Source organism: Spodoptera frugiperda, chromosome 23, assembly GCF_023101765.2.
Source record: "Spodoptera frugiperda isolate SF20-4 chromosome 23, AGI-APGP_CSIRO_Sfru_2.0, whole genome shotgun sequence".
NCBI lineage: Eukaryota > Metazoa > Arthropoda > Insecta > Lepidoptera > Noctuidae > Spodoptera > Spodoptera frugiperda.
Window position 1 is genome coordinate 1,982,329 of NC_064234.1, and position 15,846 is coordinate 1,998,174.

At 35.1% G+C, this 15,846-nt stretch overlaps 2 protein-coding genes across 7 annotated transcripts in view; one reads left to right on the forward strand and one right to left on the reverse strand.

Annotated features, from left to right (window-relative positions):
- The window catches only part of LOC118266912 (peroxisomal acyl-coenzyme A oxidase 3), a 34,910-nt gene extending 32,415 nt beyond the window's left edge, over positions 1 to 2,495 (reverse strand). Inside the window, exons 1-2 of one of the 2 annotated variants that reach the window (XM_035580556.2) lie at positions 2,308 to 2,495; positions 1,992 to 2,121 (exon numbers count right to left, since the gene is read on the reverse strand). In XM_035580556.2, the coding sequence (XP_035436449.1) occupies positions 1,992 to 2,120 (129 nt within the window). In that variant the 5' untranslated portion in view covers position 2,121; positions 2,308 to 2,495. Of the gene's footprint in view, positions 1 to 1,991; positions 2,122 to 2,216 lie in introns of both variants that reach the window. The other variant, XM_035580555.2, reaches the window with a different exon arrangement.
- Positions 2,496 to 3,204: 709 nt separating this feature from the next.
- Positions 3,205 to 15,846, forward strand: part of LOC118266911 (protein outspread) — a 266,463-nt gene continuing 253,821 nt past the window's right edge. For 3 of the 5 annotated variants that reach the window (XM_035580548.2, XM_035580549.2, XM_035580551.2), the window contains exon 1: positions 3,205 to 3,709. In XM_035580548.2, coding sequence (XP_035436441.2) covers positions 3,593 to 3,709 — 117 coding nt within the window. In that variant the 5' untranslated portion in view covers positions 3,205 to 3,592. The remainder of the gene's footprint in view (positions 3,710 to 15,846) is intronic. The other 2 variants (XM_035580553.2, XM_035580550.2) reach the window with 1 other exon arrangement.

Consider the following 15,846-nt stretch of genomic DNA (forward strand, 5'->3'; position numbering starts at 1 on the left):
AGTTTACAAAAACTAGATTTGGTATGCCAAAAACGGAACTTTACATTTTAAAAATAGACTGGGCTTATGAATTCTTTGGTTGTAAACACGACGTTTCACAAGAAAATCAAATATTTAAGATTGCACAAAAAAAAAACAAGTTAGTACCTAAAACGAAAATATGTGTAATAATGTTAGAGAATAGTGTTTCCACACAGTATCAATATTGGTACCGACCGGAGCTTACACACAATCATAGACATAGATTCCATTCCATATTATTATCATGGTACTTATGGAGTTTCTCATCTATTGATAAGATAGCAGATATCAGACTCAATGCCATACATATTTTGCACTTCCCTATGTCCTACAAAAACTATGTACAATATGTAAAAACTTATGTATTGATTTTTTTTAATAATAAATTATCTAATACTTGTTTGTGGTATAAGGCATTTAGGCACTTAGCTGGAAATGTCATAAACTGGATGTGTAATAAATAAATATCAGGATGTTAGCCATGACCTAAAAATCTATTACTTTTTTTTTGGATTTAACTTGTATGAACTTCCAAGTGTACTTCAAAAAATATTGTCCTACGTTAACATTTACTATTGTTTTATTCTCAGGTTAACTAGTCATATCATAATAAACGTTAGAATCATTTGCAAATTTTTTACCTTAACTTAAACTGATTAACAACTTGTTTAAACAATAATTAATCTATGTATTAAATTGATATATAAAATTGACATTCAGTTTAATTTAAAAATTTTCACAAAAATTATACCAAATTTTTCCGATCTAGATTAGACATTAAAAGAATACATGTGCATAGATCACTGAGCTAGCTTATTTGGTATGCCTAATAACTTATGTATGCTGAATACCTACCAGACTCCCAGTCTATGATATAATATGAATGTCTAATGTTGAAGAGATTGAAAGATTTCAAATTAATTCAATATGGATCATATTATAAGCAGCTATTGTTGTATCTGACTTTGTAATTCTTTAAAATAAATATTTGAACATTATTTTCTTGTTACAATACCTACTTTGTAAAGAGAGTTGTAAAAGATTTTTTTTACATAAATCATGTTTATGTTTCATAATAAATCAATCTATAATTTTATGTTCATATAATTTATGTTGTGATGTAAAATGTTGGAAATAACTCCTGTCTATCACACAATGTATTTTTATCAATTTTTTTTTAATAAATATAAAATGGTCACTTCAGGTCTACCGCACAATGTATTTTTTATCACATATTTAATACATGACAAAATAAACATGAATGTGAAAAATATTAGTTTAGACTTCATTGAACAGTTGTCCATTTAAAAAATGTTAAATTAATTAACTTACTTACATTAATTTATTGTATTTTAATTTGGGATAAATTACATTGAATATTACTTATATGGACCAAATACAATAGTGATTAATTCAGCAACTATGTGATGTAATATTAAACTACTATCTATAAATACAACAATAATAATTGGTGGTTAATATTCTATGGGTATCGTATGACCAGTTATCTATGAGATCCATGTCCCAAACATCACATTCAACCTTGAAACATGTGACATAAAGTTTATATTTGCATAACATATCTATTTCAAGCATTTTATTTGAAGATGGTTGAATACAATTAATACTTGGGCACTTAAGATATTTTAAATTCCCGTCAGTATGTTCAGTTAATGAAATTATTATTATTTAATAGTTTGGCATTGAATAGTATGAGGAAAACTAAAGTTTTAGTGGTTTATTTTAATTATAGGCATGTAATTTTAGACTGTATATGGTGCTATTATTCTTATCACAATTCTGAAAAAAATATTGTACAATGTACCAGTGATAACTGTCCTAATATAACAAATTCAGGGTTTCTTTAGAACGTCTAATTAAAGTATCTAAATGGCGCGAATTTTCTAATATTGTGCAATTTTTTTTTAATAGTATATTATAAAACAGGTTTGATAATTTGTTTCACATACCTTGAGTTTCAGGAGCTCTATATCACCTTCCAGAGCCAACTTGAGGCGTTTCCAATCGAAGGAGGCAGTTTTTCTGTATTTATCCAGAGGCCCGCTCGGGAGATCGGGAACGAAACTCAAGTCTTCCATACTAAAACACAATTTCACGATTTAATTCAACCTTCTTACACTAATAATGGTTATGAGCGCGCACCAATTTTTATTACACCGGATGACTAAACATACAGGGACATTTTAAATTCCCTCGCTGATATTCAAGGCGATATGTGAAGTATGAACTAGTCGGGCGGGCGTGCTGTTTCTATACAACTCTCACCTTGACTATGAATGGGACGATAAAAGTATTTGTTAATAAACTGTAGGCCGTCCGTTTACTAGATGTTACGAACGAGACTGATAATTTTTGTGGACGTTTAAAGAGGGAAAGCGTATGATAACGTAAATGCGGCGCACGGCTATTTTATTGGGCACACCGCTCACACACACACGTCATACATCGTATGATCGGTTGAACTGTCATTACCGTCACTGTCAAGTTAACTGTCACTAGCTTTGACAACACATGTCAAAGTTTCGAATACGTTTCGTTTCTAAGTTTCAATACGTATTTCACTTCAACAGGTATAACATTTTTTTATTGGTTTATTCAAGGTTTATTGTATTATTTTATATATTTTTATATAAATGTTATAGCTATCATAAAAAACTTATGTTTAAGATTCTATTATATATTTTTAGTTAAACTTTCCTCAATTATGTATTGAGGAAAGTTTAATCATCAATGAACATAACAAAACGATATACTTTTTTATTATGTGGTACACGGTGCAATAACAAATACAATGCAATGCAATAACAAACACATTTTGTATAATTTATAAAGAGACCACTATTTAAATTTAAATTTACTCATTAGTTAATATAACTCGCAGTACTACTGCCATCTATTGGGATTTATTAGTACAATTACAACACGCATGCTCAAGAGTCGATGACATTACTTGAGTTGGTGTTTGCTTGTAAAAAATCTCAATAGATGGCAGCACCAGTTGCATGAGCGATTAATGAAGTGAGGGACAGAGATAGCCATATTGAAACAGCTGGTTTCAGAGAGAGATGAACATACTCACGCACACTGACAAGACTTTCACACATAGACATTTTAAGTTACAGACGCATAAACAAGAAAAGAGAAGTTGTAAAACAACAAACTGTGTTCGCTGCTTTTCTATCAGATGTAAAATGGACGGGCGGTCGTGTCGTTGCGCGCTCGCGAACTCCGCGTGTTCGTTGTGAAATCGATGTTTATTGTTTTATATTTTGACGTGAATACGAATATTGTTTACGCGATTGTACGACTACTTCGGTGTTCGGTTGCCGAAGGAGATTGTGTTTAGTGCATGTGTTTTATATGACGTTAGCGCTCACTTCACTTGCAGTGATTTCGCTGATAGCTCACTCACCGGTGGGTGCGCGCGTGATAAACTACGTGTTCGGTACGAAAAAAGGCGATTAATCGTCTAGTGTGGGTGTTTTACAGTAGCATCATGCTGTGTACGGTGACATAGTGAACGTTGAATAGACCCTGACCTCTGGCAATCATGTCTGGGCGATCGGATTGCAGGAAATTTGCACCAAACATCTTCAACAAGAGCAAATGCACTAATTGCTTCCGTCAGAAGGAGGAGCATAGTGCTGAGGCTTTGGAATCCAATCGGGTGAGTGTCATTACAAACCTTTAAATTCAAGTTTGAACGTCGTTTATTTCTAATCAACAAGATGAAATATTCGCGTGTAGGTGTGTTCGTTGACTAACGTAGTACGTACAGTTCATGTCCATGTGTGCGTAGGCCGACCACTCTTCAGGTGTTGATCTAACGGATTTCATCGAGTTATTAAAATGGTATTGAGTAGTAGGTACACCGTATGAGCACGGCTAACGAAATAGTATGCGGTGGGTACCTACCTAGCTACTTAAATATTTCTGTGATTAAAAGTGAGGGTAGTTATAAAAAAAAGTAAAAATTGACAGCTGTGTAAATGTTCAGATACCCACTTTCATTATAAATTAAATAAGTACCTAAGTACTCTAACTGAAATAAGTAATGTTTAAGAACTTCTTACCATTTAACTAAATTGTTATTGGTTGCTTGCATAAATTAGGTAACGACGTTAAGTTGTTACCTACTTTATTACTTAGTTATTCCGACCTATCCAATGCCTTCTCTCTGACTTGAAATTAAATCCACACACATCTCCGCCTATCGTCGAAACCACTTTCTAATACCATCAAAACGATGTATTTATTAATCATACAAGTAGGTAAGTTCTTTAAAAAAAAAACAAATAAAAATTTTATACAAAAAAAAAACTTGTCGCAACTTGTTGGTGATTCGGCTGTCAAAAAGTTGCAGAATAGTGTTACCTACTTTTTAAAGACATGGCGGGAAAAGTGACGTTTGGTCAGTAATTTTGTAAACTAGCATGACATTGCACTACATTAGAATAAATTATAACACAAGGACATGGTTTATTTATTTTCTGCTGTATTATTATTAAACACGATAAACTATACTAGGTAGAACAGTTGCGTAATCTGTTTATTTTCCGTAACGAGGTTAATAATAATGATTAAAACAACTTATTCAAATCCTGTGTGGTTTAAAGGTGGGACATTAATCAAAATGGCCGCATTCTTGCATATTAAAAGGTAAAAACACGCGTAGATAGTGTCTCGTATCGCGTATCGTCCTGAGGTCCCGTTGCCGCGCCGTGGACAGGATGCACGACATGTTCAGCATAAAATCTCTCGCTGTATGTGGAATTGTAACTAAGCCTCGCTTGTACCGATGACATTCTTTGTAAGTACTAGGTACAGACCGTTTTAGAGATGAGAATAACATGCAGCTATTTAAAAGTCTAGTTTGTATTGATTGCCCTGTATCTTGCTTGATACCGATGTAGCAATTTTAATATCTGCTTGTATAACTATCTTTAGTGGGTAACAAATTGTATTTTTTATCAAATAAATCCCACCCAAAACATAAATGTGAAAGGATGCCAAGTTCGATAATATTGGAATGCTTCGCCTATAAAAGAAGTGAGATCTAAATAAGTACCAAGTTCCATACACAGACCTCAGTTAAAAATGATATAACAAGTTGGCAAGTTTTCACACACTTTGTTATAAACCTACTAAACGCAATGAGTCAAGTATATAATTTTCTATTAAAACTTGCCAAGTTATATCATTTTTAACTGAGGTCTGTGTATGGAACTTGGTACTTATTTAGCTTTTATAGGCGAAGCATTCCAATATTATCGAACTTGGCATCACATTTATGTTTTGGGTGGGATTTCATTTATTTTTGTAAGGTTTATTTTCTTTTTTCTTATTTTACTTTACTTTGACTAAATACAAACCTTCCTAACGAATTTTAGGTCGGTACGACCATTGGAAGATATATATAAATTTTTTGTTTTAGTTCCTTAGGGGTATGAATTTACACCTTCATTATTTTTAAAACCGACTCACACTTGGCCATTTTCAGATTTTTTCCTTTACCTTGACCTAAAGACCTACCTCCATGCCAAATTTCAAGTCAATACGACCATTGGAAGTGGTCTAGGTTTTTGATGAGTGAGTCAGTCAGTGAGTGTATAGTAAAAATAGCGATTTTCTGACGTCAATATCTCAAGACCTACAATAGGTACATTAATGAAATTTTGTATTTTAGATAAGTAAGTAGATCTCGACAGATACTAGAAATTTCATATGCGTAGATAAAATAGATTTTGAGTTATAGGTGGGTCGAACTTGGCCCGAAATGGTTCGTGTAATATAACCCACGGCCGGTGTGTCGGTTTTTTTGCTCGAACTTGGCGGACACACTGCCGTGTGTCTAGATCGCTTTTAAAGTGATATAAATTGCCCCCAGTTGTTTGTTATTTACTTATCACTAGCTAATATTAATTTTGCACGATTTTTCTTCATGCGACTCCACATACATACATTCAGGTACAATAGTTAGTTAGATCTGCAAGTAACTTACATACGTAACAAGAAATACAATAGTTACTACTAGTTATAGCAGTACTAGGTACTACAGCAGTTTCCATGGGAAAACGATAAGTCGAGTAAATAGAGATTTAATCTCCACTATCAAGAGGCATTATGTCCTCAAATAAAGTGACGTCATTATAGCATCATCATCATTATTTTAATTCCAATAATTTACTTTTACAGTGAGTCTATTGTTTCCCTTCGAGGCAGGTTCGAGATAATTGGTAATGATATGTACTACCTACCTATGATACAATCACCATTTAGTTGAAGATACGACCTTCAATAGCATTCTTGAATAGATTTACAAAGTTAATATTGAGTAATGTACTGTTTAATAAGCCATACCTTGTCTATTAAGCTTAATAGTTAGGTTACCTACTCTGGAGAATAATTTTGGCATAACTACCTAGGTACTGATAGTGATCGTTTTTGTATTATCCTAAACTAATAAATGTTGTAAAAGTGATTCTTGGTCAATAAAAAGTTGGGAAGTCGATTAGCTTTAGCAGAACGATATTTGAAATGTCTTTAATTCCGCCATTTTGTAAAATAGGTATCTATGTACCTAACTATCATTATTTTATCTGTACACTCACTTTCGATTCGAGACGATAATATTGTTTACAAAAAACTAAAAATCGATTTCAATTTTCAAATGTAATTTCGTTTCCATTGCAATTTTTGACAGGAACGTGTATAACTTTCACAATGTTTCAGCGTTCAGTGTAACAATAACAAAATTGTACTATCGAGGTCACTTTTACGCATGCATGCGCATGATTCATTTCAATAACTACTTATTCTAGTTGTAACATTACGAGTCGTTGCCTAGACAATACTTTGGTGTTAGAATATTTACACGTCGCTGGCTTAAGTAGGTAACTAGGCAACTTGACCATTTACAAACTATTAAGTTGTTGGTAGACACAAACAATATGTTTAAAACATTTTTTAGTTATTTTATTTTGACAGCGATTGCATCAAACTCCATGTCAAGTTCATTTCAAAGTTACTAAAAATAAAATAAGGTATTTAATACTTAGCTGAATCGAACTAAAGGTATTTGAATATCAAAATATTGTGCAAATAGTAATTATGTATGCAGATATGATCGCTTCTAAATTATCATTAAAATAACGATGACGCGTTAGATTGACATCTGAAACCTTCAACTTTTTTTATCTGTGTACGATCATATCAGTGATTAATGTTTTATTATTCATATTTTAGTGTTAAATACTGTTTTTTGCCTGACAAACCTTTGCTGCTACTTACTGTTATCTAATGTATCTGCTCAACTACTAATACCATTATCGCACAACGTTAGCCATTCACCGAAAATGAATGCTTAGAATGTCGCTATTCATTGCTGATGGAGCGAGATAGACATACAATTTTCTTTAAGATAGAAAGAAAGAACCTATAGTACTGGGCTGTTTTTGATCGGATAATAAGTGTGTTGTAGACTTCGACGATAATTTTCGGTTAAAATAAATAATTTAGTAAAGTTACGTCGCACCGGCTGAGCCAACAGTGTCGAGAGGTTACCCCATTGAGGCCCATACAGCACTTATGGTGTTATTATATCGTTCGTAACAGACGGTCTTTAGGGCCAGTCACGTAACATATCAACATATTTTTTGCACGTAACAGTCTACGGAAAAAACTAAATGATTCGAATTTTGAATAGGTTCCACGGCAAAAAGGTTCTCTTTATATGTATAAAAACTGATTAAAACTGCATGGTTAATTTTTGTATCTGCGTCAAAAAGTGGTTTTGGGGTCATATTGCGAGTTACTTCACTTGAAAGAACCAGTCTTTAATGAGATCGAGACAGTCCGTATTACAAAGTTTATTTTTAAAATTTTATCTTTGAAATCTGATTATCCGATACATTTGCAGCACATTGTAAAATTCACCTTGAAGGTTCAAGTTTTCTTGTGGTGTCATTGTAATGAGGGGCAAACAAAACATTTGAATGTCTCTGTGTGTCATCGTAGTGGCCAATCCGCGGCAGCCGACGTAATTGAGTACAAAACGGCCGAATTTGGCCGACCACGACACAATGTCAAAGCCAAGGCTGAATCACACATACAATACACCACCTAATGCGGTCCAGTAACTCTGGTTTATCGCAATGTGACTCTTGTTTCTGGGTAATAAGGTTAAAGACAGTTTTCAATAGGAAGTTACAAAAGGTAAACTATTCATAATAATCAGGAAATGTCATAGCCTCAAATGGTGTTGTTCGGACAATTATCTTGACAAATGCTCCACTAACGAAGCGGACTGACGCGCGCCATGTTGGATGCGCGTGCGCAAGGTGACGCGAAGCGAATAGGAAGTTAACGATCGATACAATGAACGCTGACTTTACACGGTTTGCTAAATAGATGCTAATTTTTTCCTATATTTATGCTCGTGTAACGAATTGGAGAAAGTTCTGCTTATTTAGCAAAATGTCTTCCTTGTATTGATTGGCTGGCGCTAGTACTCGCGTCACGGACTGATGTGTAATATCTTTTTAATTGTTAACTATATGTTTGGAAAGTTTTCATTTACTGCTTTTTGCGTTAATATTTTACAGTCGTTACGATGGTTTATGTCTCTGTAGTTAATTTTCCGGTCTCGTGCCGAAGCTTTCCTTCGTCAGTAATGCATGAGTTGAAGATCTTTTATAGTTCTTCATTCTTACCGCAGTTTTTCCACTATTCCACTTTGTAGATAGGGGAAACCGCAGTCAGATACCTTAAGGCACATTCCGGTGGTTGGGCCGCTTAAGTATTTTTGCTATGTAAAAAATATAATTTACATGCCGACACGTATTAATAGTAACTGGAGTTACCTCCTTCATGCCAAGATCAGATATGATTGTTAATTTTTTCTCAGGTCTACCCTTTTAGACGTCTTCAGGACCTATGTTTTTGGAACCTCAATTAGGTATCTATCATGTTATCATTTACTTACAAAATGTCTCAAAATCTTCAGTTCCAAGATTCTCTATTGCCTGTTTACCTCCAGTAGGAAAATAAAAGAAAAAAAAATATAGAGATAATGATAATAGATTACATACGATAATATACGTACATATTTTTCATACTTACACTTCCTAGTTAAAAAATAATTATGTACATGTGTAGTTGCGTTCATACACTTATCTTTACCGAAATTGTTAATTAGTCTAGTAACATTATATCATTATAGTTACACCTCGACTTTGACGGCCTGTAATCACTAAGCCAACACTGACATAATGTTTGGACAATGATAACCTTATCTGTCATTATTTTAGTGTTCCTAACTAACAACTCACGTGAATTAGGGCTGGTAAAATTAAAATTTTCTTTTATAATAAGGATGATGACGGGGTATGAAAATTAAAAATCTATTTAGTCCGTCAGTTAGGTAATGAAAAAATATTATTAGACACGTATTTTTTTCTTTTGTCATATAAGATATAAATAAAACGAATAAAAGTTGAGGAGTAGGAGCAAATACGTCATTTCTACTGTAGAAGTGATGTCACGCAATATTTCAATTCAATATAACTAGTTAGTTAGTTAGCTTTGAAAGTAGTTATAATTGTTTTAAAAAATTGGTCGAGTTAACTAATAGTTCTTCTCTTCAGTTAACCCGTCATTTCATCAATTTTATGACTGAACACACTGATTCCGATACATTCACAGCCCTGATGGAAACTAAAACTCCGTTCCGGTTTACGGTTACACCAGTTTGTGACTTGTTAGCGTCCAAAGAATGTATGTATGCCTTGTAACCGCGTCGCTTCTTGCCAGTGCCTGTACAAATGCCAGAACTATGTTATACGTAGGTACATCAACTAGGAAATTTCAAAGAAAAGCATTAGTATGAGTACTGAGCATTTAATTATTACTCTGTTATGGACATGTAAGATGTAAGATATTTTCTCCGTATGCTCGTAATGACATGAACTTTATAGTTAGTTGTGTAATGTGTGATATAATATCAAGTTTATATGTAACTAAAGTTCAGTGGTTCAACTTTTTTTATTTAAATTATTCTGGCGTAATAAATTACTTAATGGATAAAAATAAACATCTATTCTTGGTGTATTTAATTAGTTAATGGCTCCAAATAAACATCTATTCTTCTAAATTATAAACCCATTCTAATCTCTTAAAAATAATAGAAACAGAAATATTTAAAAATAGTAACGCAGTGCTTTAATAGAATAAAATATTTCTTTTTTATTGAATTGTCAATGACAGGTTCTAAATTCAAATCGATCTCTAATCTGCAGCCAGTATTAACCTACCAATAAAAAATAAACCATTGAATTGTCAACTACAGGTTCTAAATTCAAATCAATCTCTAAATCTGCCAGTATTAACCTACCAAGAAGTATAGCATTTCAAACAGCAAAACGACCAATGACAATTAACTAGTTATAACTACTTCGTTCGTTCTCTTGGCGCCATCAATCGTCATTTTATCAACAAAGTAACTAATAATGATGATCATTGATATCATTTGCACATTAGCACTGACTTGAGACGACCTATAGAGCAATTATTATGACGAACAGCGTTCCTCAATGGGCCGGGTTAATAAGCAACTGACATTATTTACACTGTTTATATAAATACGGAAGTAACACGGATAACGTTTGCTATCTCTGTTTGTTTAGCATTCATTCAGACTGTGTAACTAAAATGTTTCGAGAGAATTAAACAATGACGGTCATTGTGAGAAAACTAGTATATTTTCTTCATGTTGATAGCTAGGTAATTTTTGTCACAGGAAATTTTAAATTCCTTAGTTTTGTTGAGTTGGCAGTAGGGTTGAATTTTGGATTAGTTTGTCAATGTATGAGAAATCTTCACGCATTTTACATCGTTAAGTAAGACAAGTAAATAGCGTGTTGTTAACAAAACGCAGACGTGTATCGTGTGTCTACTAGTGATAGTTATTGAGAGGTAAAGTAAGTGAGTCGGTTAAGTTAACCTCGCGAGCTGTCGAAACGATCGCGTTTTGCCGTAAATATCGTACTTAATTTACAAATTAAAGTGAAAATAATTTAGCTTTTTCCGCTTTCACGTTACGCGAGTTAACTGAGGTTTGTGGGTCGCATACATACGTGTGTTTGTTTTACAAAATTAACGTTTTGCTCGAACAGGTTTGAAATGTTTTCGTTGGCCGGTGGCGCCGGCGCAGCGCACTTTTGCGGTTAATGCGTAAGCGCAGGTACAGGCGTAGCCCGCAAACGCGTTTAGTACTTTGACACACTTATTTGTCACACAAAAAACATATTTTTCAACAGGTTATACAACTTGTGTCCTTAATGTTTTGCAATTAAAATAGCTAAACTAGTACCACATGTGCCGCTCGCCCGTTTCTTTGGCTCGCGGCATGAACCGTTACGTTTTCGCCGAATTGAATAAATTTCCTTTACGAGGTAGTTTCAATACAGCCTTAAATCTCGTCTTTATAATTATGTTTATCCTTCATATTAAAAGTTTTATGGTCCAATTTACGAGTTTTGATCTCTACAGCAAACAACTTGGCTCCTCGCAAACGACTCCGGGATACAACGAGTGCTCCAATTAAAGAGTTGAACCATTTCGTGTGTGCCCGCTAAACTCCTCTGTCAAAACCCGAGTGCCCTCTTCAAGCAGTCATAAATCCATATAACAAACACGGCACACTGTAAATATTTGTTCTCGTGTTTGTAAAGGCTGTATATCTCGGGGTCGTCACCAAAAAAACCTTTTGATCCGAACTGCCGAGCAACAAAGACGTGGAGATGGAATAGTTAAATTAAAAAAAAAAGAAAATAGGAGATGTTGCGTTCCGTTCCTACTATGGCGTCCATTTTAAGGAGAGCCACGCACGAGAGGAGCTGCGACCCTTTCAAGTCAGTTAATCTTCGTCAGAGAGGGGAAAAGCAGTCCAGATTAGAATGGTTGGTCTAAACTTGTAGTGTAGCATAAAAAGGAGTGCGTGAGGAATGCGCCGGCGCGATCGCCAGGTGCAACGGCCGCGCGCCCCGCCCCCGGCTGGCATTTTTGTGTACGCGCACGCCTAATGTGTGAGACTCAAATGATTTGGAAATCGAACTTGGCGGCGCCAATTAACCCCGAATTAGAAACGGAAAATCTTACAGAACCTTTTAAGTTAGCCACTCACGATTACTTCCATAAACGAACGGATTGACCTAGTTACTGACTTTTATTCCGTCAACATTTAATTTCATCAAACAGGCGGAAAATATCACACTCCAGCCGCCGCTGATTTGAATTTGGAATGCTATCTACGAACCGTTAACAATACAATGAGTTGCCAGCGCTAAATAACAATAATATGTGGGTCGCGTCGCGAACTCGACGCCGGATAAGGCGAACAATTAAAGTCACACCTAACACCTATTTGACAAAGCGAAATGGGCTCGCGTCGTAACTCGATAGTGTATCATATTTACGTCTTCATTGTTAACCGTCTAATTAAAAATTCACGCGTAAAATCCCGCGGTGGGAGCGGAGCGGTACTCCGTAATTTGATAGCATTGGAATGTGTTGCCAGTCACCAATGAGGTTTTATCTATATAGGTTGCAAACGAAAACGTGTTATTCGACCGCAGTTTGGGTTTATAAATAAATAAATATTTTTACAGATTTCTTGAATCGATAAGTAAGTAAATAATGTACAATGTAGAGTGGAGTGTATTGACAGATTGACGCACACATTATGTCACTTTGATTGATCAGATACGGTTATCGAAGTCTTTTGCGGAGTGACTAGTTTTAGTTGTAAACTAATTATGCTTTGACCTTCGATATCCTTTAGATAAGCCAACAGAACATGCTTTTAGCTTACGTCACTGGTTAGTTTGAATATCATAATAATCTACGTTGGAAAGTTTAACTTGCTGTTTACTTGAACCAAATATGAGATAGGTACGAGTACCTAACTAGTTAAGATTTTGTTTGATAAACGTAAGTAACGAGGAAATATGTTTTCCTAGAGATGACGACGTCTGGTACAGACATTTTAAAATTTAAAGTAGGTAAAATACGTCCCATTAAATTCTATAATAGGTATTTTTTTAAATAAGATTAACTATTTCCAAAGTTAACAGACAAGATGCCAAACGTAGCCTAGTATTCCCTTGGCTACATAAAACAGCTAATATAAGACAAGGCAGGTAAGTAACTACATAACTACAGACAGATAATTTAAATCTCCAGACAGAAAAAAAGGTGTTAAAGATAAAGAACAACATCAAATGAAATGCGTTCCATTTCATTGTCTGGATCTCGCTTCAACCGTCCAACCGTCCACAGAATCATAGCCACTAATGACTGTCTTTTATACAACGTCTTATACGTATTCTTCGAAGCTCGTATTGCGTTACCCCGTGTAAATCTCTACAGAGGTAATTTATGCCTCGAATTAAACTTTACGAGCCACTCTGTCTACGATCGAGAGATGTCACATATCAAATTCATAGAGGAACTTGTTCTCACGGGTGCACCCGTCAGCTTCATTCTGGTGACGCGTTTGTGGCGGACAACGTAAACATTTTATGGACCGAAAATAATACTATACTCATTATGAGTATTTTACACGTCGTTAGTCAGGTGCAGTAAATCGAGAACGTTCGTGGACGGCGGTGTCTCTGTCCAATGTAATGTCCCTCTCCACGCTCTGTAGTAAACCACTCATTAACAACTCTTTATTCAAAACAGATAGTTACCTTAGTTAGGCTATCTCAGTAATATTTCACGAGTCACGATGCGTTTTCACATTAACATATTCACAATCTAGACGAGCGATAGCGGCTGCGAGCTAAAACGGATCTCTAATTAAAACATTAAAAACACAATTTGTTTCATTTTCCGAACACAACCGTAAAAAAGTCAATATGGCGGCATTTGCATACACAAATGAGTGCATCGCGCGGCGTGCGTGCTTTTAATTGCCAACTATTTTTATCATTTTATTTATTCGAGTTTGTCGGGAGTCGGGAGGTGACGCGGCCTGTGCGAACTAGTCCACACGAAATGTATTGCGCTATTCCTAGATAGTGTTGTTTTAATGTTTATCGGTCGTGTTCCCATCTGAAGACATTCCGGTTTGATGCGACGCGGGACACGGTGCCCAACCAAAAGCGTACCGTTAAGTACGCGTCCAATAAAATACTAGTCAGCCGCATATGGTAATTTCGTAATTGCGTGTTTATCCGTGACCACGTCTATATTTAACCGCAAAATGTTCACTTGCGAAGCGGAATCGTTTACCAAATAATTATCAGTGTATTGATTACACACAAACAAGACTGAGAAATAAGCAGGTAGCTTCTTGTGGTGACTAAAATGGTGCTCACAATGTGATGCCTCGATTAATTTAATTAGAAATGTAACGTGGAGTTTGATCAATTAGAGGGATAAATGAAGATACAAGTGTAACTCGATAAGTCAATGCCGTAAAAGGTCTGCGATTACAAGTTAAGCAATGGTGGTGATGCAAACGGCACGCAACATTGTAATCGGTAAACGAAGTCGTGGAATCGAGTTCGGAGAAAGGTTACGCGGTTTTGATTATCAAAACCGAACCCCAGATATTTCGCGGCGTGCGGCGGCCAATTCTGTCGTGTCCGTGCGTACGAATTAGGAGTTTCAAACTACATTTTTTAAGACCATTAAGGGCTATAATGGGCTTGCTATGTTGACAAGTTGATTATAAAGAAAAGACACCTTTTACACCCAGATTCTTAAAGTAAGCTAATGGTCAGAATCGAAGACAGTTCATTGCCCCAACGAACTAGATATTTTGATTCTAACTCACTGAAAACTGCTGGTCGTATCGGGGGTATAAAACAGAACGTAAAGATTATATTACACCCAATTAATGCGGAGCTGGTTCCCAAGGGGGTCGCAAGGCGCCATGAAGCTGACCATGGTAGAAGAATGTTTAATTAAGCAGTAATTTACTATCGACTGTAACTTCGAATGGAATTAGTTTGTGTAATTCCCGTTGTGGCCCGGGGCGGCGCGACAGTCGCTCATTTAATGCTAGGCTGTGAATGATTGATGCTAATCTGCAACGCTGTATGTACGAATTTACATCTGTTTATGAATGAATTCGTTAGCGGACACTAATGGATGTTAATTGGTATTAAAAAACGTTGCTCTACACTAGGAAGGCTTTTTGTTCTGTGAACAGCTCTAATGCAAATCTGTCTTATGCTAAACAGTATAATTATTCAAATATTTGTCGGTTTCAAGGTTAATTGATTCTGTATCTAAATAAGGACAGCGTATAAATACCACTGATCTATTTAAAACTGGTGTCAAATACTCTTATACCGTTATTATAATAAGGAATCCAATTTCATTGACCAATTTATTATACAAGCGACTAAGTAATAATGTACTTAGTATTTACAAAGCTCAATAAATTTATTTCTACAAAATGATGTAACATTACCAGCTGACAATGTTATACGGCTGGTACGGTGCAGTATTAATTCCCATTCACTTGCGCTTCGTACAAGCTTGCCATGGCCAGTTTAATACCATTAAAATGTTGCTATTTTATTTATAAATATGTATATTTAGTCTAATAGTCACCTTGTCACCTCAAACGTGACATGCTTTATACCCTTTAGTTACCAGTTAAGTAATGAGTAAAGATTTGACAGGCCCTAAAACCTCAGTAGCGACATCTACTCACTTAGTGACAGGTCATGAAAGTAAAAGATTATTGCATTAAAATGATGTTTGCTAGGCAAGTGCCCTTTTAAACCATAA